A 24,914-nucleotide genomic window follows, 5' to 3' on the forward strand; every position below is an offset into this window, starting at 1 on the left:
AGGCCATTTTTTGCGATACGGCACTGTGTCGCTTTAACTGACCATTGCGTGGTCGTGCGACGCTGTACCCAAAGAGCTTTCTTTTGGTGGTATTTGATCACCTCTGCGGTTTTTATCTTTTGCGCTATACTTCTACATATTTTTGGTAAAAAAATCGCAATTTTCCAGATTAGAAATGGGACGAGACAGGGCTGCCCACTCTCACCCTTACTTTTTGCCCTCTCCCTAGAACCCTTCTTATGCCATATAAGATTGAATCCAGACATCACCGGCATTGAGATAGACTGTACACCACATAAAGTTTCGGCATACGCCGATGATCTGATGTTCTCACTCACAAATCCTACCATATCCATACCAAATCTGCTATGAGAATTTGCAAATTAAATCTAAAATGGACCAATACAGCACTGAAATATTTGGGCACGTCTATCCCACAAAACTTCTCTAAACTATATGAACTTAACTTCCCGCCTCTTCTAAAAAAGGTTAAAGTACTACTAAGTCAATGGCACATGGGACTCCATTCGTGGTTGGGCCACTGTAATATCCTAAAAATGACCACCCCCCCAAATTTATGTACCTCATGCAGGCCCTGCCTATTCGAATACCTGTAATCTATTTTAAGCAAGTGCAATCAGTCTTCACAGAATTCATTTGGGCCCGAAAACGACCTAGACTCGCTAAAAAACTTCTCATCCTCCCTAAACCTTACGGTGGCCTGGCACTGCCGGACATTCGCACCTATTACTACGCAATTCATCTGGGTAGACTAGCGGACTGGTGCCGACACCACAAGACTAAACTGTGGACACAACTAGAACATGCGCAAAGCAGGATCCCCCTGGGTAGAGCTCCATGGTGTTACACTGCATTACCAGCGGATGTGAAACAACATCCTCTGATTGGCCAAAATAAGCGCTCTCCTCATATATCAGGCATCTCTCTCTACCCAAAACTCCCCGCTATACTGGGTAACCCTCAGTTTGCCCCTGGCTTAAGTGATGGGGTCTTTCGAGGTTTGAGTGGAGCGGGCCGACACCAGGCGTCGCATTTCAGCTCCGGAGAACAATGGAAGTCGATCACAGAGCTCTCTGACCCCACAGGGCCGTTCCGCTTGGACTTCCTAAGATCACTTCAATTGACCCACTTTCTCAATACTATGGAGCCTCCAGTCGATAACGACCAACCACTTACGACACTATAAGAACTCTGTACTGACACTGGAGTGCTCCCACATACTCTCTCATTGACATACAAACTCCTAATTACACCCACCGCAGATTTTGTTCCTCCAGGACTTCTCAAGTGGGAAAGTGACCTGGACACTAGTTTGACATTACCACAAGGAACCACATACTTAGATTCACACATAAATCCTCCATCTGCGCTAAAACTCAAGAAACCAATTACAAAATCTTATCCCGTTGGTACAGAACCCCGGTAGTCCTACACAAGTTATTTCCGACAACATCTGACCTATGGGAACCCTAATACACATCTTCTGGACTTGCCCCAAACTAACACATTTCTGGCAAACAGTCCGGGAGACGGTTCAAAGATTTACTGAATGTACAATACCAGATGACCCAGCATTTTTCCTTCTGCACGCGGCGAACATACCAGAACGAACATACAAAAAATCTGTAATCTGACACTTATTGGATGCCGCCAAAGCCTGCATTCCACTAAACTGGAAATCCCTACACCCACCCTCGATTGAACTGTGGCTCATGAAGGTGGAGGAAATAAAAAAAATGGAGGATCTCATCCTCACGGCACAAAATAGACAGGAGACTTTCTCCAACTGTGGAACAAGTTCTTATACTCAGATGAAGGCCAATCACTGAGAGGAAGCATTCCTTCATCTCAACCAAGACAATATAGAGCCCATAATACAACCACTGACTGACTTGCCGAGTCACCTACTGGAAATTTGAACACAAGCTAGACGGGAACTAATATCGCTCCATACTAGTGGGGATCCCCCCCTCCCTACTCCCCTCCTGCCCCCTCCCCCTCTCATCTTATTCCCTCCCTTTTTCCTTCTAACACCTTAATATCTTTTATCTCTTTCAACTTCTACTATAAGACCCCCCCCCCCTTGGGGGGAAAAAAAAGTGGAATTGGTCCCAAGAAGCCACTTGACATCACAACTATGCCTTGAAGGGTTACATGTAACTCTTCCTTCACAATGTTAGATACAGAGACAGCAAGATAAGCACTACATAACGATGCTCTATGAGATACAACAGGAAACAAAGAACCCATCATCCATACATGACACAATTGCTAGGTTAAAATGTTTGTTTGTCATGTTACAAGATGCATACCTGTTGATACATGTTATTTTCTGTGTGGCATTGTTCATTTGTGGTCCATGTGGACCTTTTTCACTATATAAATAAACAATTTAAAAAACAAAAAAAAAACAAAAATTGCAATAAGCGTATATTGATTAATTTGCGCAAAAGTTATTTTTTTTAACTAGTAATGGCGGTGATCAGTGATTTTTAGCAGGACTGCAACATTGCGGCAGACAGATCGGACACTTTTGACACTTTTTTGGAACCATTGATATAGAGCTAAAAATAGCCACTGATTACTGTATAAATGTCACTGGCAGGGAAGGGGTTAACACTAGGGGGTGAGAAGGGGGTTAAATGTGTTCCCTCATGAGTGTTTCTAAACTGTGGGGGGATGGGACTGACTGGAGGAGGAGACATATCGCTGTTGCTAATTATTAGGAACAGCAGATCTGTCTCTCCTTCCCTGTCAGAATGGGGATTTGTGTGTTTACATACACAGATTCTGTCCTGGTTCTCATGCCCGCCGGCCACGCGCATCGGGTCCCCCGCCATGCAGCAGGCGCATGCGCCTGCAATGGCTCCTAAAGGAGCCGACGTACCCATACGTCAATTCGCGAGAACGAACCAACTTGCTGACATAAATGTGCTCGAGCTGGTCGGCAAGTGGTTAATAAAGGATTTGGCAAAAACTTGTCTCTTGTTTTATTACTTTTTGACAATGTTTTGGTGAATGGGTAGGGGTATAATGTACCCGATACTCATTCACATGGGGGGGCTGAGATCTGGGGTCCCCCTTGTTAAAGGGGGCTTCCAGATTCCGATCAGCCCCCCTCCCGCAGACCCCCACAACCACCAGCCACGGTTGTGGGAATGAGGCCCTTGTCCCCATCCAAATGGGGACGAGGTGCTTTGGGGTGGGGAGGCATGTGGCCTGGTATTGCTTGGGAGGGGGGACACTCACTCATACCCCCCCTTTCCTGAGCTGCCAGGTTGCATGCCCAGATAAGGGTCTGCTATGGATTTTTTTTTTTTTTATTTTGGTGTGGGGAGTCTATGGACTGGAGGGGACCTCACACCGTTTTTTGCTTGTTTTTATCAATAGCCAGGTTCTAGCAATTGTAACCGCGAGTCATTTTAAATGGGATTTGACTTGTTTTTTTTTTTCTTTAGAAATGTAATTTTTTTGCAGCAAGATTTATGCATACTACAGATGTGCCACTTTACAGGCACATAAAGGGGACCCCCTCAGGCACTATAATTAACTGCTTGCCGACCAGCCGCCATCGTTATACGGTGGCAAGTCAGCTCTCCTGCGCAAATCACCCTAGCTGTACGGCAGCTCGCGCAGGGGCACGGGAGCATGCTTGCAGGTCAGGTGGACTTAATGACAGAGATCTACTGTTCCCAGTGATCGGGAACAGTGATCTCTGTCATGTCCCTGCCAGCCCATCCCCCTTACAGTTAGAACACACCTAGGGAACACAGTTAACCCCTTGATCGCCCCCTAATGTTAACCCTTTTCCTGCCAGTGTCATTTTTACACTGGTCACTGGTCTCCAAAACGTGTCATTTGGGGTCAGATTTGTCTGCTGCAATGTCCCAGTCCCACTAAAAATCGCAGATCATCGCCATTACTAGTAAAAACAATTAAAAAAAAAAAGGTCCCTAAATCTATCCCATAGTTTGTAGACACGATAAGTTTTGTGCAAACCAATCAATATACGCCTATTGCGATTTTTTTACCGAAAATATGTATAAGAATATATATTGGCCTAAACTGATGAATATTTTTTTTTTTTTATGTATTTTTTTGGATATGTATTATAGCAAAAAGTAAAAACATTTTTTTTTCTTTTTTTACAAAATTGTCGCTCTTTGTTTATAGCGCAAAAAATAAAACTGCAGAGGTGATCAAATACCACCAAAAGAAAGCTCTATTTGTGGGGGAAAAAAAAGACATAAATTTTGTTTGGGTACAGTGTTGCACGACCTCGCAATTGTCAGTTAAAGCAATGCAGTGCCATATCGCAAAAAATGGCCTGGTCATTAAGGGGGAAAATCCTTCCGGGGCTGGTGGTTAAAGGAATTTTTCATTGATATTGTTGCACTTTAATTAAGTGTTATTAAAATCACTGCTCCTGAAAAAACTATTGTTTTTAAAAAAAATGTTTGCATTGGTACATGTTCCCCAGGGCAGTACCCAGACCCCGATACCCCTTTTATGGCCAATTACTTGCAAATAAGCCTTCAAAATGGGCACTTTTGATTTTCCTGTTTGGCTCCCATAGACTTCAATGGGGTTCGCTGTTCATGTTAGAACATTTCCCCTGTTCGGGAGTTCTGCTGTGAACCGAACAGGGTGGTGTTCACCCCATGTCTAGTACCAAGTGCTTAGGGTTTACAGATCTGAAATAAAGCTAAAACACTTGCACTGTATTTATATGAAGTGGACGGGGATATTTTACCTCAACAAATGTAAACTTACATTTCATCTTTCAAAGGAAAATTTGCCTTTCTATCAAATCAGGCCTGCATGGTATCTAGCCTGCAGAAAGGACCCTTTCTAGCAGCCCAAGCAAAACTGAGTGTATGAGTTAGTAAGCCACCTGGCCTATGTATAAAGCACAAACAATACTACTTGAGAATGCCCAGGCTGTACTTGGCAGTGATGATGAATGATTTCAGAAGGCCGTGGGACTCACAAGTGGCAATGCACATTCATACTGGCTTACGCAGTCACTGCCTATTTATATTGTTTGCATCATTTACCTTCTTTCCACATTTCTTATTCTCTCTGGGTATGGCCTTGGATACAGCAAGTAAAAAAAACTGACAACTAATGAGAGAAAGATTTTGTACATCTTTCGCCAACTGCCTACTCTGACATGGTAGGCCAATTAGTATTATAAATCTGTATCCCGAATCACTGACGGAGAGAAAAAAATTCTGGAGAGCTACACATTTGTAATTTAGTGAGACCAAAGGGTATTAATGATACAGTGGATCTCTCATTTGCATTTTCAATTTATAACACAAAGGGCATTGTTTTTGATTAGGATGTATGCTTTCCATTGTGTAGACTGCTTACTAGATACTCCTGGAGATAAGGTTTCATATGCCCTTTTTGTTATGTTTTGTCCCCTTTGTTTTCTGTATCCATTTACACATGAGTATTAGCTCTCTCCTTTGTGTCCCTTGCTATTAGAGTTTTCCTGTCTGGGAGAAGGAAAATAAGATCTACTGTAAGCAGACTCTAGTGGATGGGACAGGGCCCAAGACTTATTGGACTCGGGAACTTACAGGAGATGAACTGATTCTGGTAAGAAAATGTACATTGATTTGTTAATGTACATTGGTTCATGTAATGACATGAATAGTTTTAGAAGCCTGAAATGAAAATCCATCAACACTTGGGCACCAGTGAAGCTGACCTAAAAATCTTCCAGCCTGGTTTTCATTTCCACCTCTAAAAGTAATCCTGTCATAGGATAAATACAGGGGCTGCATGTGATTACTTCCTTTTAAAAATGTTAATTGTCTGAGTGTTATGTTGGCCCATTTACTTGGATATAGTAATTACTTGGATATAGAGTCTAAGTCCTTAGCTGTATACTTTTTTCAGTAAGTGACTCCAAGCTTTAAAGCCAAATAGTCAACAGGACAGCCAGACCACTAATATTTTCAGTAGGTAAGGTCAGCAATGGCAGCTTCCATGTTTTACCCACGATTGTGCTTCCTTTAAAGCAGTGGCGTCTCCAGCTTTCATATTTAGGGGGGGCACATGGGGGGACATGGACAAAAGTGGGGGGCAACTATTTTATATATATATATATATATATATATATATATATATATATATATATATATATATATATATATCCTGGGGCCCTTTACTACAATCCCACAATGGCCCTTTCACATGTCCTGCAGTGAGCTCCCTTCCTACTGTATTGGCTCCCCCCCCAGGGTGGCAGAAAACAAGAGATATATGTCACCTGCATACCAAGAAAATATAAGGGTCCAAAGCAGTGGGAGAACTATCATGGTTGCAAAGGTTGTCTTGCCACCGGGCCCTGGTGTTCTGCCACTGTGGGGTTCCCCAGCCTCCTCTTGCTGTCCTGCCCCTGCTATTGACAGCGCTGGTCTGGCATCTCTTGGAATTTACAGGCTGGTTCTCCTGTCCTAAGGACAGGAGAAATCAGTCTGTTTTTTCAGTAACTGAGAGTCCTGGTGGAGTCCTTCCTGCAACTCGCTCTTCTCCCTGCCAATGAGGATGCAGGGGAAGGAGCAGATCGGGCGGCCGTGGTTGTGTGAGCGCTCATATTATGCAGTATCAGCGAGCAGAGAGAGGGGGATGAATTACCTGCAGGAGCTGACTGGGGATGCTCTCCCTCTTAGACATTGCCCTTTTGTAAAAAAAAAAAAAAATTTGTTAATTGGGGGGGCACATGGTGGGGCACAGCATAATGTTGGGGGGGTCAGGGCCCCCTTTGGCCCCCCCCTAGGGTCGCCATTGCTTTAAAGAAATTACAGTTTGGCTTTTATCACCTTTGCCAGCAATATAATAGTCACTTTTTTACATAATATAGAATGAAAAAAGATGTACTTATCATATGCATACATAGTAAATACCACACCTCAGGAGAACAAACCTCTATGGATCAAATCAATCCACTCTATGTAACAGACTTTCAAAATTACCAAAGATTCCAACACACTATTTTCAATGCACACGTTCCTGTAGAAATGGCTGTGCATATAAGTGGGTGCTGAAGCGACCACCGGCTGCAACCGTGAATAGTCAGAACAAGAAAATGTCACCAGCACATCATGGATCTCCAGTACAGGTCCAAAGCTTTATTCAGTGATCACATCATTACAGCAGATAGCAGGAAAGACTAGGTAAACTTAATAAAAATAAATCACCAGGACCTGATGGCTTACACCCGAGAGTCCTAAGAGAACTCAGTCAGGTTATAGCCAGACCATTGTTCCTGATCTTTGTGCACAGCATACTGACAGGATTTGTACCAGCTGATTGGAGGAAAGCCAATACAGTACCAATATTCAAAAAAGAACAGAGACAAATCTCTGGGAAACTACAAGCCAGTCAGCCTAACAGGTGATGATAAGGGAGTATATCCAAAAATTTACTGAGGAAAAAAATATCATAAGTAGTTATCAGCCTGGGTTTACCAAAGGTCATTCTTGCCAGACCTGTTAACATTCTACGAAGAAGTAAGCTGCTATCTAGACAGGGGCAGGTCTGTGGATTTAGTGTACCTGGATTTTGCGAAGGCATTCGATACAGTCCCCCATAAATGCCTAATCTACAAGCTGAGGTCCGCAGGCATGGACCATAAGGTTTGTTCTTGGGTAAAAAACTGGTTACAGGGGTGTGTCCAAAGGATAGTGATAAATAACGTATACTCTAATTGGTCTGGAGTAAGTGGGGTACCCCCAAGGTTCTGTCTTGGGACTAATTCTATTCAATTTATTCATAAATGATATAGAGGATGGGATAAATAGCTTAATCTAAGTTTTTGCAGACGACACAAAAATAAGCAGGGCAATAACTTCACATCAGGATATAGAAATTTTACAGAAAGACCTGAACAAAATAATGGAGTGGCTAAATACTTGGCAAATGAGGTTTAATGTGGAAAAATGTAAAGTAATGCACTTGGGGGGAAAAAACATAAATGCACACTACTCACTAGGGGGAGAACCGCTGGGGGAATCAAGGATGGAGAAAGATCTGGGGTCCTAGTAGATGACAGATTGAGCAATAGCATGCAATGTCAAGCTGCAGCTACCAAAGCCGGCAGAATATTAGCATGCATAAAAAACGGGATATACTCCCAAGATAGAATGATAATCCTTACACTTTATAAAACTCTGGTTAGACCACATATGGAGTATTCTGTCCAGTTCTGGTCACCAGTCCTCAGAAGGGATGCGCTTGAACTGGAGAGAATCCAAAGAGCAACAAAACTAATAAGGGGACTGGAGGACCTCGATTATGAGAAACGACTGAAAACACTAAATCTATTCTCGCTGGAGAAATAACGCTTAAGAGGAGATATGATAGCGATTTACAAATACCTCAATGGCAATCCTAGCATAGGAAAAAAAATATTCAGTCTCAAGGAGTGTAGGAGGTCACGGGGACACACTATGAGATTGGAGGAGAAGCGGTTTAACCTTAAACTGCGCAGGGGTTTTTTAACTGTCAGGGCAATAAGGATGTGGAACTCTGTTCCACAATTGGTGGTGGCTGCAGGGAGTATGGATATTTTTAAGAGACTCTTGGATGCGCATCTTAAAGAAAACAACATACAGGGATATGGGAAATAAATATTGACACTAACACATGTGCACCTACACAGGTTAAACTGGATGGACTATTGTATTTATTCAACCTTACCTACTATGTAATTATGTAACAATTGGGAGCCTCGCAGGACCCCTGTGTGCCTGATGCAGGGGTACTTCTAAACTCCAAATTGTTGCTAACTGCTGTAACAATGTGATTGCTGAAAAAAGCTTTGGACCCATTCTGGAGATCCATGGTGTGCTAGTGATATTCTCTTGCTCTTTCAAAATGACCAAGACAAAGTGGGGTAGATTTACTAAAACCAGTGCACTCAGAAGCTGATACAGCTGTGCATGGTAGGGAATCAGCTTCTAATTTCAGCTCGTTCAATTAAGCTTTGGCAATAAAACCTGAGAGCTGATTGATTTCTATGCAGAGCTGCACCAAATTTTGCACTCTCCAGTTTTAGTAAATAACCCCCTTATAGCGGCTTATTGATGGTCTGCGGTAGTCAACTCTGAAGCCCATTGTGGCAACTGGAAATAGCTGGGCTTTATAGGGTTTTAAAGTTTAATTAAAACAGAACAACTTGATTAAAAAAATGTTCTTTAGCGAGGAACATACACACCACATTACTAATTATGCTACCAAAATTAGTGTGTGCTGTAAAGTGCTTCCACAATTGCTCCTGTTTCCTCTTCTAGGGGGCTGCTAATTTGCTGAAACCCAGAGCCAATGAGCAGCAGTAAATCTTTAGGCTGTCATCAGATTGTCCTCTTTAGTCACAGTGCTGAAAAATAGAGAGCAACTGAGCATGTGCAGAGCAGGGTGAGGCAGTGCATTACTGGATTTTAAACAGTATAGACACTTATTTTTAATGTTTTACAGCTATATCTGCAAATAGTACCAGCCTGAACTGATCTAGCAGGACTTAATTTTATGACTAAAGTTCCTCTTTAAGTTCTTCTAACTTTAAGAAGTGCTTGTTATTGTACACATGAATATATTGCTGCAAAGACCTGATCCTTAATTCTTCATCTCACTAGGAAAAAGAAAGAAATGTTTAGTCAGGTGCTTGCTGCTTTTGTGCATCAGCAAAGTCACAAGGTGCAGTGCACTTGTATGTAGATTGTGTGGTTCTACATACCACACAATCAGAAACTCAAGCACTGTGACACTGTTAAATGATCGTGCTTTTCCCGTATGTTTCATGTTACAGTCTTCCTATGTGCAAGGGCAGGTAATGTATGAACTATATTATTTCTAGATATAGGAGTTATTTGTAAAAGAGATAACAACATTGTGTACTTAGCTAATGTAACAAAAAAAAAATGTAAAAATAGTACTTGCTCAAATGTCAGGCTCTAGTAGACTTCAATAAAATGGTTGTTGTTGGCACATAGACACTGATAATTCCTGTTGCATGATCGAGAATCAGATGGGTATAAGAGGCCTCTAAGATTAACCACTTCAGCCCCGGAAGATTTTACCCCCTTCCTGACCAAAGCACTTTTTACAATTTGGCACTGCGTCGTTTTAACTGACAATTACGCGGCCATGCAATGCTGCACCCAAACGAAATTTGCATCCTTTTTTTCCCACAAATAGAGCTTTCTTTTGGTGGTACCCATACGGGGTTTTGTGCAGCCGTGCCATTCTGCCGCAGCAGTCGGCAAGCAGTTAAGCCCCGAAAAGGGCAAATGCATTTCAGGAGTTCTCTACAGGAGGACAACAGGAGCTAAAGCCATCTTATACTCATCTCATTCACATTTATGTAACAGGGAATTGGTGTCTGTGTGCAGATTACCATCTTTTTGAAAAAAAATTGTGCATGGTTTCCCTCCTAAGACTTACTACACATAGACAGCAAGAGATGCGTATTTATATTACAATATCATATTATAAATTAAAATATGGAGCATGGCTCACATGGCTCAGCATGTGATGAATTAACACCAAGTATAGGCAGACAGCAAGGAGCTTGAACAAGAGCCTCCTGTTTAATCAGCAGCATCCATGTTTTTTTAATCTGAATTATATGTGATAGATCAGAACACAATAGTCTAAGTTGGTGAAGTAAAATTAGAAAAATATATACATAAAACTATTTTACAGGAATAAAAAACTGATCATTGCCATGTGCGTATGTATTCAACCCCTTTCTTATGAAGCCCATAAAAAGCTCTGGTACAACCAATTACCTTCATAAGTCACATAATTAGTGAAATGATTTCCACCTGTGTGCAATCTAAGTGTCATATGATCTGTCATTACATATACACACCTTTTTGAAAGGCCCCAGAGGCTGACACCTAAGCAAGAGGCACCACTAACCAAACACTGCCATGAAGACCAAGGAACTCTCCAAACAAGTAAGGGACAAAGTTGTTGAGAAGTACAAGTCAGGGTTAGGTTATAAAAAAATATCCAAATATTTGATGATCCCTAGGAGCACCATTAAATCTATCATAATCAAATGGAAAGAACATGTCATAACAGCAAACTTGCCAAGAGACGGCCGCACACCAAAACTCACAGACCGGGCAAGGAGTGCATTAATCAGAGAGGCGGCACAGAGACATAGGGAATCCTGGAAGAGCTGCAGAGTTCCACAGCAGAGACTGGAGTATCTGTACATAGGACAAAAATAAGCCGTACGCTCCATAGAGCTGGGCTTTAATGGCCAGAAGAAAGCCATTACTTTCAGCAAAAACAAAATGGCACATTTTGAGTTTGCGAAAAGGCATGTGGGAGACTCCCAAAATGTATGGAGGAAGGTGCTCTGGTCTGATGAGACTAAAATTGAACTTTTTGGCCATCAAAGAAAACGCTATATCTGGCACAAACCCAACACATCACATCAGCCAAAGAACACCATCCCCACAGTGAAACATGGTGGTGGCAGCATCATGCTGTGGGGATGTTTTTCAGCAGTCGGGAAACTGGTCAGGGTTGAGGGAAAGATGGATGGTGCTAAATACAGGGATATTCTTGAGCAAAACCTGTACCACTCTGTGTGTGATTTGAGGCTAGGACGGAGGTTCACCTTCCAGCAGGACATTAACCCCAAACACACTGCTAAAGCAACACTTGAGTGGTTTAAGGGGAAACATGTAAATGTGTTGGAATGGCCTAGTCAAAGCCCAGACCTCAATCCAATAGAAAATTTGTGGTCAGACTTAAAGATTCCTGTTCACAAGCACAAATCATCCAACTTGAAGGAGCTGGAGCAGTTTTGCAAGGAGGAATGGGCAAAAATCCCAGTGGTAAGATGTGGAAAGCTCATAAAGACTTATCCAAAGCAACTTGGAGCTGTGATAGCTGCAAAAGGTGGCTCTACAAAGTATTGACTCTAGTAGGGTGAATAGTTATGCACATTAACTTTTTAAAAGTTGTGGGCATGTTCTGTAAATTAAACAATCCATGCTAATTCAGGTTGTGAGGCAACAATACACGAAAAATGCCAAGGGGGTGAATACTATTGCAAGGCACTGTATACTTCACTGTGAGATCATACTGCTGTAATTTCATAACCATCCACTGCAGACTTGGCAGTGTAGAAGCTAGCGATTTCTGTAGGATGTACTCCAATGGCTTGTGGTCCGTTTCCACAACTACTGGGCGACCATATATGTACTGGTGAAATTTCTCACATCCATTCACAATGGACAGCATCTCTTTCTTAATTTGAGCATAATTGGCTTGCCTTGTGGTCAGTACTCATGAAGCATATGCCACAGGATGTCCTTGTTGAGTCAGTACAGCACCTAACCCAAACTGGGATGCATCCACTTGAAGTACAGTGTCACAGTTTACGTCAAAACATTTCAGTATTGGCCCTGAATGTTTAGTGATCAGTTTTTTCACTTTGTCGAAAGTCTTTTCCATGTTTGCATCCCAACACCAAACAGCATCCTTCTGTAGCAGTGTACGTAGTAGTGCCATCTGTTGAGCAAGGCCCTGAGAGAATTTGGATAGATAGTTGAAAAATGCCCAGTGATGTCTCCAGCTCCTTTCTGGAGGTTGGGGCCTTCATGTTAAGAACTGCTGTAATCTTCTTTGGATCAGGCTTCAAGCCCTCTTTGTTTAGTAGGTGTCCAAAATATGTAACTTCTTCCACCCCAATTTGCATTTTGTTTGGATTGAGTGTATGATTCTTCTCATGACACCGATTGAGCAAAGCAGTAAGGTTTTTGTCATGTTCCATTTGATCCTTTCCATAGACCAGCAAATCATCAACTATTACTTCAACACCCTGCAGACCAGCGATCAATTAGTGTGATTTCTTTTGAAATATTTCCTGTGCAGGCGCTATGCCGAAAGGTACCCTTGTAAAGCGCCATCGACCCGAAGGGGAGTTGAAAGTGGTCAAGTAACTGCTGGCTTCATCAAGACGCAATTGCCAGTAACCAGAATGGGCGTCTAGTACACTAAATACTGTTGCTCCTACTAGCTTGTGCGCTATATGCTCTATGGTGGGGAGTTTGTAGTGTTTTCTCATCAGGAATTTGTTCAAATCACGTGGATCAATGCATATACAAATTGCACCTGTGTTCTTCTTCTCCACCACAACCATAGAACTGACCAATTCAGATGGTTCTGTGACTTTTTTTTACTATCCCAGCTTCTCCATTCTAGTGAGTTCTTGTCTGACTTTATCAACAAGAGTTGAAAGGTATTCTCCTTGGAGCGTAAATAACAGGCTGTGCACCCTCTTTGTTATGTATGTGGCTTACACCCGGGAGGCACCCCAGGCCCTTGAATAGATCACAGTACTCAAGTTTAATGTCAGCCTCTGTCAGACCTCTGTGCCCACAGTTGACAGTCATTATGTTCTTCACAAGTCCAATCTCTTTACTTGTTCTGAGACCTAACACGGCTGGGGCTTGTGTTTCTATCACAAACAATTGTAAAACATTTTCAGATCCCTTGTAAGAACATTTCACATGACAGCGACCCATTACTTTCAGCTTTCACCACCATATCCCATTAGTTTTGATAGGTCCTGAGTCTCTAAGGGGGATTCATTACTGAGGTGTTCCAGGTATATGTGGCTTGGCACACAATTTACGTGCTCCTGTATCTATTTTGAATGTGATTGGAGTTTTGTTAGCCCTTATCTGTAATGTTACATTTGCTTCATCTGTAGACTGATGTGTTTTCTGTACTGCTGCAAAATGTATTGGGGTGCAGTTTGAGTCTCACCCTGCATTGTCATCATTGTCCTCCATGGCATGTACAGACCGTGTTTTTGACCTTCCAGTTTGTAAAGACAGTTTACACACTCTGGCAAAATGTCCTCTTTTCTTGCATTTATTGCATATCTGCCCCCTTGCCAGACAGACACTATTTTTATGATGCATGTTTCCACAATATCCACATGCTGCTTGTGAGTTACTTGTCCCAGTGCTATAGGTGCCTTTTATTCTATTGTGTGCTTTTTCTTGCCCATATCTGCTGCTGTGATTTTTTGCTATAGCATTAATCTGGAGCCGTGTTCCTTCCAGTACCTGCATGTCCTTTCTTGACATTTCATATGCTCTGGCAATCCTTATGGCTTTCTCTCTTCTTCCTGCAACAGCTTTTCCTGAACTTCCTCAAACTTACTGCCCATCAGAATGCGGTCTTTTATCATATCTCCAGCATCATAGAAAGCAGTCTTTGGCAAGCAAGCGCAGCTGTGTTCGCACCCATTCATCCACAGACACACCTCGACACTGGTTCCTTTCATAAAACAGTTTCCTTTGTACTATGGAGTTTCTCCTTGGGTTGCAGTATGCCTCAAACTTTGCAAACAGTACCTCTGTTTTCTTTTTTGTCCTCTGCAGTGATCTCCCCACTTGCTTGCCAGGCTCAGCACACATTGCGTCCTTTTTGTCCCACACATATCAGAAAGTGAGCTGCTTTCTGCTGATCAGTCCATTTGTCTGCATCTGGTCTTGCAAACACAAGCTCTATTAGCTCCCTCCATTTAACCAGTTTTCAGATACATTACCAGATTTCAAATCCAGGGAAGGAATGTTCTTTGCGTTGCCATTTGCTGCCATAACTTTTCTGACCCAACTCTTGGTACCATGTGATGAATTAACACAAAGTATAGGCAGACAGCAAGGAGCTTGAACAAGATCCTCCTGTTTAATCAGCAGCAATCATGTTACAACTACTGTTCTCTACCCCCAGATCACATGACTAAGACTGTTAACTGTTTCCTAACATGCATAAGGAACTAGGCATAATAATTGAACTTGAAGTATAACATAAGGCATACACGTCATTACACAGTACATCTTATTGCTCACAAGGGCATGGGTCCATGCAGGATGTACACAATAAATTTCCCAGATGCTGCAACCTTTTCTCTGCGAGCTTTACAGTATACAGTTTGTGTTACTATTGTGTTACTACATCAGGACACCAGGCAGAAAGTTGCATTTGTATAAGCATATAGAGTGCAAAAAAAAGACCTATATTAATTCACAGATAAAAATAAATAAATAAATCATGCCACAGATAATCGTACTAATGATCAGATAATTTCAATTGGAGACTGAAATGAAAATATAATTTTCACATTTATCTTATTCATATTACACGGCTATATTGCAGAGTGTTTTTGCAGATTGGTTGAGGCTATAACCATGATCCTGGTACTGTTTTCTTCAGAAAGCGATTCTCTTTTAAGTAAAAGTGATCTAAGCGGCTTTACAGCTGTTGGATCACTTTTACAAGTTGCGGAAGGGCCCCCCTATTTTGCTGGCGCCTCACATCCCATTGGGGATCCCGGGACTGATCTGACTGGTGGCATTGGCAGTACTAAACAGAGAAAGAGGAACTGAAGTTGTTCCTCCCCCTCTGTGAGATTGGAAACCAGAAGCGACAAGGATTTTGTTACTTCTGGTTTCGGTTTATTTATTTATAAACCGTTACCAGCTTATACAGCATCTGATTAAACTGATCTCGGTTTGATCAGATGCTTTGGAGGCCAGAGGAGGGATATGGGGGTCTAATAGACCCCAGATTTCTCCATAATGAGGACCTGTCACGTTGTTTATCCTTTGTGATAGCAATAAAAATGAGAAAAAAAGTAAAGGGATATTGTAAAAAAAAAAAAGTAAAAAAATTAAGAAAATAAATAATAAAGTAAAAAAGATTTTAAAGCGCCCCCCTACCGCCTGTTCTCATGCGCAAAGGCGAACGTGCATATAGGTCACACACGCATATATAATTTTAATGTGTGATTTCACCACACATTTGAGGCATCACAATGTCAGAGTGAAAAATTCTATGTCCACAACTTCTGAGTAACTCTAAACTGGTAACCTGTAAAGGCTTTTAAAGAATCCCCTATGGATAATTTAATGCACCATAGTTTGTCGATGTTCCATGGGCATATGAAAGTGGAAGCAAGACATGTTTGGTATCTGTTTACTCAGCATAACATCTTTTACATTTTACCATAAAATTTGGTATTATATTGTGTTCAGGTTCACTAAAATTCATTAAAGTGCACTTTTTCTCAAAAATTTATTTTGGAAAACTGTGTAAGAAAAAAAATGCAACCCCCACCATTTTATTCGCCAAGGCCTCTGCTTAAAAAAAAATATATGTACAACTTTTAAAAAAAAAACAATAAAAATAAATAAATAAATATATATATATACACACACACACACACACACACACACACACACACACACACACACACACACACACACACACACACACACACACACACACACACACACACACACACACACTGGGGTTTATTTATAGAGAGGGCAAAATTAGTCACAATTCTGCAGAGAAACCAGCTTCCAGGTTTTTTTGCTAAAGCTTAACTAAACAAGCTGAGGTTAGAAGCTGATTGGTTTCTCTGCAGAATTGTGACTTGTGACTTATTTTTGCCTCTCTAGCTTTAGAAATAAAACCCCAAAATAATAATAATAATAATAATAATCTCATTATGTAGTATGTATTAATCTAATTAGAGTTATCCTACATGTAGAAATGGTTTAAATATACAAATTATGGTGTTTAGAAATATACTATACCCATATATACAGTATGACACAAAAGTGAGTACACCCCTCACATTTTTGTAAATATTTTATTATATCTTTCCATGTGACAACACTGAAGAAATGACACTTTGCTACAATGTAAAGTAGTGAGTGTACAGCTTGTATAACAGTGTAAATTTGCTGTCCCCTCAAAATAACTCAACACACAGCCATTAATATTTAAACCACTGGCAACAAAAGTGAGATTTACAAAAATGTGAGGGGTGTACTTACTTTTGTTAGATACTGTATATATAATGTTGGGGGTTGTAAATAATTTTCTAATGAAAAAAATAAAAATAAAATAAAAAGATGATTTTTACATGTATGTGAGAAATGTCAGAACTGGCCTGGGGTACAAGTGGTTAACCATTATCACCAATCCCTGCTCCAGAGAGGATCTTGCAGTCTAGTACCACTATCTCAGTTATATAAAAGAACACATTGTGTTGGCAGGTACTCGCTCCAACTTCCGGTTGGATCGCCACCGTGATCAACCAGAAGTTTTCCTTCCCCCTGCCCCTGCAACCTTCTGGGACATGTCACAGGTCCCAGAAGGCTGCAGGAGCATCATCACAAAGCACAGCAAGGAATCACAGCCGGCTGCCCACAATAAACATGCCAGCGCCGGGGACCTGAAGACTAGTGAAGAACCAGTACGGGTGAGGACGGTGCAGGACCCCTAGACAGTGAGTGTCCTTTTATTAAAAGCCAGTGGCTACAGTATTTGTAGTTGCTGACTTTTTAATTTTTTTATTAAACAGGGCAAAGAACTGCTTTAATTTACCAGAATGTATTTGGGTTATAGGATGAAATAATTTGGAAATGCAAAAAGTTAGTTGGAAAACATACAAACTCCATGCAGATTCTGTTTCCGCTGGAGACTGAGTTCTGCATTCCAACACTACAAATCAAAAGTGTAACAGTCTGTGCTGCATTTGCGTAGGGAGATGGTGTGAAACTCAAAATGTTTGGCAATGGCAAAGGTTACTGTTATTCTGCTAATGAGTTTGTGTAGCAGTGACAAAGAACACACTGCTGTTTCTCACCCCCACTGTGGCCAATGAAGGCAGCATCATTAAATCACATTGTACTAAGCCCCCATTTACACTTAGCAATATTAATGCCTCTCATTAGTATATACAGATGAGCTGGCCAGACAGTCAGGTCAACAAAAACATGTTAACACAAGAAAGCCTTTGTTAGCTGACCAAAACGCTCGTTAACATTACACATATACAAAGAGGTTGTTGTGCTATTGCTCATTAAAACTGTGGCCTAAAAAACGTTCCTCTTCAAAATTGCCTTTACTATTATTTTCAACCTTATCTAAAAAAAAAAAAAAATCACTTCCGTATCTTCTTTTCAGCCCCAAAATCTGACTTGCTTGCCTTTCTGCCATGGGTCATACACCAGTCTGGCAGCAAAAGACATTTCTGGAATACAGCAGATTGGCCATGTGAGAAAATTGCTAGTCTATTTTTAGCCTATGATTCTCTTGGGATAATTTAAGAAAATCTGGATGGAAATAAAGTGGAGTTCATACCTATGCAGCTTTTACTTTTGTAAAAAAAAAATTTTTTTTTGCATTTTATTTCTATATAATAAAATATACTATTGATCTGTGGGAGTTAGAGAATGTGCAAAAAACAATTTATGAAGTCTAATTAAAGTAGAACTATAGACAAAAATGTTTTTGTTTTTTTTCATTTTGGATAAAGGGAGAGTAAGGGAGGGTTATAACCCCTGTAAGATTTATTTTTGCCATCTGTGTCCCATTCTATAGATTTCCCTTTACTTCCAGTCCTATAGCCAAACAGGAAGTGAGAGAAAATTCCCCTAGGTCACCAGAACTAGTGTAACCTTTGGACGATTTACCTTTAATTTCTTTTATGGGGGCAACCCAAAAGTTGGGCGTTTCTTTTACTTTCACTTTCAGTGATAATGGTAAACAGGACAAATAGAGAGGGTGAATCTCCTTAACAGGGGCACAGACAGCAACAAAAAAAAGGACAGGCGTTCTAATCACTCTCCACTCTATCCAAAACTAAAAAAAAAAAAAAAAAAAAAAGTTTTGTCTTTAGTTATACTTTATTGTCAGCTGAAAGTGGAACATTAGTCAGAAAATTAAAGCGATATTAAAGCTTGTTTTTTTTTTTTGTTTTTTTTAATAACAAACATGTTTTACTTACCTGCTCTGTGCAATGGTTTTGCACAGAGCAGCCACAATCCTCTTCTTTTTGGGTCCTTCGCCGGCACCCCTGGCTCCTCCCCCTCGAGCAGCTGTTTTATGTGTATATAAGACACATAGAGTCGCAGCTCGCCCCCCCTGCTTTCTCCTAATTTGCTCACTGGTGGTGATTGACAGCAGTGGGAGCCAATGGGTTCCCACTGCTGCCTCAGCCAATGAGGAGAGGGAGTTCCAGGACAGCCGAGTCTCTCGTGCACATCGCTGGATCGAGGGGGTCTCAGGTGGGTATTAGGTGGGCTGTGAGGGGAGCAGCACACAGAAGGTTTTTTACCTTTAGAATCATTTTAAGTCCTGTTAGATCACTTCAGTCTGGTCCCTTTTGCAGGTATACAATAGCTATGTAAAACATTAAAAGCCCTGGGCTTCAGCAAAATGGCAGCCTCTGGCAAGAAAAAAAACAGGAGCAATCATGGAGAAAATTTCCAGCACGCACTAATTTTGGTAGCATAATTATTAATGTGGAATGCATGTTCCTTGCTAAAGAACATTATTTTTTTATCAAGTTGTTATGGGTAAAGTTCTACATTATGATGGGTAACAGCCTTTTATTGGGCTCCTCTTATCAGCTTTCCAAGCCAGATGCAGTAACCATCCCTCTTCTCCACCTCGCCCAATCAAAGAACACATCCCCACATTGTCCAATCAGAGAATGATCAGAGAAAGCCTTGTATTTATTGACCTGGAAGATCACAGCTATCACTGTAGTAAGCTCAACTACTACAGTGATTTCCAGCTTCCCCAGTGGTCCATCAGGTTAAGTAATGCTGACTTATATTCTGCCAAGCTGGACCAATGTAAGTACTCAATACAAATAATTCTTGGAGATCAGCTTTAAAGTGTTTGTTACTCCAACACGTCAAATTCCTTATATGTGCCTGCTGTACCATGTACTTGTATGAGAAAGTATTCTGTTCTCTTTATATTGCTTCCTTTATGTTAAATCCCTGGTGTCACTGACAGTCTCTCTGCTTTCCTAGTAAAAACTGACCACACTAAGAATTAGAGCACACATTGGTCAGTTCTCTAGCTATGTTGGGAACTCAGTGTGCTCTCCTCCAATGATTAGACTTGTCCTGACACGCCCCCTGCACAGCCATTTACTAGGAAGCTCAGTTTGCTGCTGCTGCTGCTTCTCCTCCCATTAGCTCTTATTCAGCTGAGAACAGAGGGAATGGGATCACTCATAAAAAAAGGGAAAAAAAGGAATGTATCATGTATTTTTATATCTATACAAAAATGTTTTGCCTTTCATTTCTATTTTAAGCTGAATTGGTTGTTTTAAGCTGTTATAAAGAACAAAAGCACCCTCTACTTAGTAGAATATTTTATTAAAATACTATTTAACTGAAACCATAAAGTTACCACACATTTCTTATTATCTTACCTAATGTATGAGGAAAGTCTTGCACACAGGACTTTCTTTTGTGCATTGCGTGTATACATAAATTATTACATTTAACAATGCAGCCAAGCAGTTTGTTGGAAAACATTTCAAAAGTAATTTTATATCAGTTCTGTCTGCCTTGAGAGGATTTTATTATAACAAGCTAAAATTTGTAAATACTACTGGAAAATGAATATATACTGTGTATCTATCTATCTATCTATCTATCTATCTATCTATCTATCTATCTATACAAATATAATAATTTAATAAATCTATGATATCAGACATTAGTGAGGGTAGTGAAAATGTTGAAAAAATGTTGTCCTGTGCCTAATTTTGCATACTTTTTTCCAGGTTTTTGGAGCAGACGATGTGGTCTGTACACGGATATATGTGAGAGCATGAATACAAAGTCATACAGGCTCTCAAAACCGTTCTATATCCATCAGTTATGTAAGGATCCTGCTACACCAGCTCATCTGTTGTATACTTTAAGGTTTAAATAGTGTTGTCATTCACTAGTAAAATCAGACTGCGCGCTTACAAAATGCAGTGTTTTATAGTAGTGGTGCCCAAAGCTCACGCGGCATGAATTGCCAATGATCCTTAAAAGCTTAGAGTGCACTGGTGCTATTTCAGTACATATTGCCAAGCAACTACAGTGATGTGAAAAAGTTTTTGCCCCTTTCTGATTTTTTTATTTTTTTGCATATTTGTCACACTTAAATGACCATCAAAAAAATGTTATTATTACACAAAGATAACCCGAGTAAATACAAAATGCAGTTTTTAAATTATGGTTTCATTTATTAAGGCAAAAAAGCTGTCCAAACCTGCCTGGCTTTATGTGAAAAAGTAATTGCCCCCTAAACCTAATAACTGGTTGTGCCACCCTTGACGACAACAACTGCAATCAAGCATTTGCGATAACTGGCAATGAGTCTTTCACATTGCTGTGGAGCAATTTTGGCCCACTCTTCTTTGCAGAATTGTTTTAATTCAGCCACGTTGGAGGGTTTTCCAGCATGAACGGCCTGTGTAATGTCATGATACAGCATATCAATTGGATTTAAGTCCGGGCTTTGACTAGGCCACTCCAAAACCTAAATTTTGCTTTGTTTGAACCTTTTGGAGGTGGACTTGCTGTTGTTTTGGATCATTGTCCTGCTGCATAACCCAAGTGTACTTGAGCTTGAGGTCACAAACTGATGGCTGGACATTCTCCTTTAGTATTTTCTGGTAGAGCTCAGAATTCATGGTTCCATCAATTATGGTAAGTCATCCAGGTCCTGAAGCTGCAAAGCAGCCCCAGACCATCATTCTACCACCACCATGTCTGATTGTTGGTATGATGTTCTTGTTATGAAATGCTGTATTAGTTTTATACCAGATGTAACGGGACGCACACCTTCCAAAAAGTTAAATTTTTGTCTCATCAGTCCACAGAATATTTTCCTAAAAGTCTTGGGGATAATCAAGATGTTTTTTGGTAAATGTGAAATGAGCCTTTGTGTTCTTTTTGGTCAGCAGTGACTTTGGCCTTGGAACTCCCCCATGGATGCCATGTTTGCCCAGTCTCTTTCTTATTGTTGAATCATGAACACTGACCTTACCTGAGGCAAGTGAGGCATGCAGTTCTTTAGATATTGTTCTGGGTTCTTTTATGACCTCCTGGATGAGTCGTCGTTATGCTCTTGGAGTAATTTTTGGGAAGGTTCACCACTGTTCCAAGTTATCTCCATTTGTGGATAATAGGTCTCCCCGTGGTTCACTGGAGTTCCAAAGCCTTAGAAATGGCTTTGAAACCCTTCCTAGACTGATACATGTACATTATTTGTTTCTAATCTGTTCTTAATTTTTTTTTAGATTGTAGCATGATGTGTGGCTTTTGTGATCTGTTAGCGTGCTTCACTTTGTCAGACAGCTTCTATTTATGTGATTTCTTGAACAGGTCTGGCAGTAATCAGGCCTGGGCATAGGTCCAGGCAGGTTTGAACAGCTTTTTTCCCTTAACAAATGAAATAATGATTTAAAAACTGCATCTTTGTGTAATATTTAAATTTGTTTGATGATCTGAATCATTTAAGTGTGAGAAATATGAAAAAAAAAAAATCAGAAAGTGGGCAAATAACTTTTTCACATCACGGTATGTCACTACATTTTAGTGCTGATCGAACAATAAATAGTCTACTGACCTTTATGGACAGCCTTTTCTTTAGTAGATTTCATTAGAAACTCTAGAAATAATAGGCAATTGAATGCATACATTAATAAATTGAACAATACATCCCACACACCCTGGCAAAATAACAAATTCCAAACAAAAATGTAGCACCTTTGAGATTGCACCAAACTTAAATTTGTTGTGCCAAGTAGAAAAGCAGCCATTTCTGCTGTGTACATAGTGACCTATGCCTTAATAATATATTTATGTGTGTCCAAACCTCCGGGTATAAAATAGCTTTTGGACTAATTGACAGTTCTGTCCTTTCTGTTGCAATAGGATTATGGGTTGTGGTATGGTTATAATTTAGCATGTATTATAATGTCCCACTTCAGATTATTTTTTTTAGATATGCATACTTTCATAATTGTAGGCATCTTTTCATATTGGCAAGGAAATATTCAACTTTTCCTCAGAAAAAGTAATTCTAATGCTACCATATTGGCAAAAGAATGAAGATACAGGAAACACACATATAGATAATTACATGCAAAGTCTACCAGGTCTGTCTGGACTTTTTTGTATTGCTGGATTATAAAACAAGGTATTATTTCATGTTATAGGAAAATATTTCAGCAGAATCTGGATAAGCATTTTATTCTTTTAAAACATGTTGCCTTGTATTTGCCCAGAAAGCTCTTGGTACAAAATTCACTATAGGGTATATCCAAAATTTTAGACATGGCTGAATTTTTTAAATTAATAATAAGTCAGGCACTCACATGAAGGACTCACAATTGAAACTTTATTAAGACTGAATTTCATGCTGATATAAACACCACTCATTGTAATTATGTATTCAATAAAAATAATTAAAGGTGTTTAAAAATACAAATAGTATAAGTGCCTGAATCCGTTTTCATGTCAGTCACCTGCAATCCCCTGTACAGAAGCGCTTACATTGGCAGAGGAAGGTTCAGCACTAGTAGCCAATCACCTTGACAGACAGTGAACAATTTGGAAGAGGGATAACCTGTATGCTTAACTGGCAATCATCATGCAGGAGGGCATCGTGGGAATAATTCATGGTCTAACTGTGCTGTTGCAGCGAAGGTCAACTGAAGACAAAGAAGTGAAAAAATCTGAAGACAGGTAACAAATTTCATAGTGAAAAATGCCAGCAACTCGGTATACTCCTCTATTAGAACTTTATTTTCTACATGTAAATGGAAACAGTGTGCAAAATTCTAACACATTTTGGCTAATATTAGCTGAAACGCATTAGCATTTTGCACACTGTGTCTATTTACATGTAGCAAATAAAGTTCTAATAGAGAGGCATACCGAGTTGCTGGCATTTTTCAATATGGACTGACAGCTTTGGGAACAGAACATCCCAGCCTGTGCACCAGTGTCCAGCACAGAATGTTGGATTGAGAAATAGAGCTGGGGTATGATCTACAGTATGTTTCTACTTGTAGGTAACAAAGTCCCTCTAGAAGTATTTCAAATGTGTGTTTATCTGCCAGTCTGGAGGTAGTTCACTGCATTTTCCAAGAGTCACATTAATTAATCAGTGTCCCATACTCGCAACCAGACAGCTGTTTTTTTTCCCATCTCTGCAGTGCTTTATTAAGACCCAATGTTGAAATGATAGGCTTTTCAATGAGAATAATCAGATATGGATTCCAGGGGTTGGATTGGAGGGTTGGTTTAAGGAACAGACTAAATGGCTCACAAATTCTACTGTCTGAAGGATTTACAGTGGCCACTGCCGCCCTGCAATATATTCTGGAAAGTCCCAACATTGCAAATGTGTTAGCAATATATATGGCACCCTACAAGATTGGTGCCTGTAAATGTATCTGTTGGTTGACTTTACATTGAACACAGAGATCACAGTGTGGCCTGACAAGATGCCTAGTTGTGCATTGGTTTTAGAAATGGTTTTCACTACAGTCTTTATAAATTTTGCAGGGAACACTTTCTTTTACTGTGAAAAATCTTGTCTCTTGCAGTTTCTCTATTTAAAACTATTATGGGAAAAAAAATAAAATCATGCATGTGGGGAAAACACAAGGTGTATGTAGCACTGTATTCTCCAACAAAGTAGTCTTCATTGGAACAAGCCCACCATTAATGGAGAATAACATATACATGGCACTACATAAAAAATAAAATGCATATCTAGAAACTGATGACCAATTTGCTCCCTATAAATTATGGACAATATTCTTTTTTGGGTTTGAAAAAACCCTATTATAATTCCAATAATTTCTATAGTCTATTGTTTTTCCCTGAATTAAAATAAGCTCCGGGTGAAGGTAGAGAATGTTATGTTTAGTAATGAATAGTGAAACCTTTACACGGGTATGCCATTTTAACAACACTGTGGATGTGATAAAGGTGTCCGAACCATAAATAACA

At 40.2% G+C, this 24,914-nt stretch overlaps 1 protein-coding gene across 2 annotated transcripts in view; it reads left to right on the forward strand.

Annotated features, from left to right (window-relative positions):
- Positions 1–23,709, forward strand: part of CRABP1 (cellular retinoic acid binding protein 1) — a 43,109-nt gene extending 19,400 nt beyond the window's left edge. The window contains exons 3-5 of one of the 2 annotated variants that reach the window (XM_073619174.1): positions 5,515–5,628; positions 9,845–9,865; positions 20,678–23,709. In XM_073619174.1, coding sequence (XP_073475275.1) covers positions 5,515–5,628; positions 9,845–9,865; positions 20,678–20,728 — 186 coding nt within the window. In that variant the 3' untranslated portion in view covers positions 20,729–23,709. The remainder of the gene's footprint in view (positions 1–5,514; positions 5,629–9,844; positions 9,866–20,677) is intronic. The other variant, XM_073619175.1, reaches the window with a different exon arrangement.
- Positions 23,710–24,914: the final 1,205 nt, after the last annotated feature.

This window comes from Aquarana catesbeiana, linkage group LG03 (genome assembly GCF_042186555.1).
Source record: "Aquarana catesbeiana isolate 2022-GZ linkage group LG03, ASM4218655v1, whole genome shotgun sequence".
Classification (NCBI taxonomy): domain Eukaryota; kingdom Metazoa; phylum Chordata; class Amphibia; order Anura; family Ranidae; genus Aquarana; species Aquarana catesbeiana.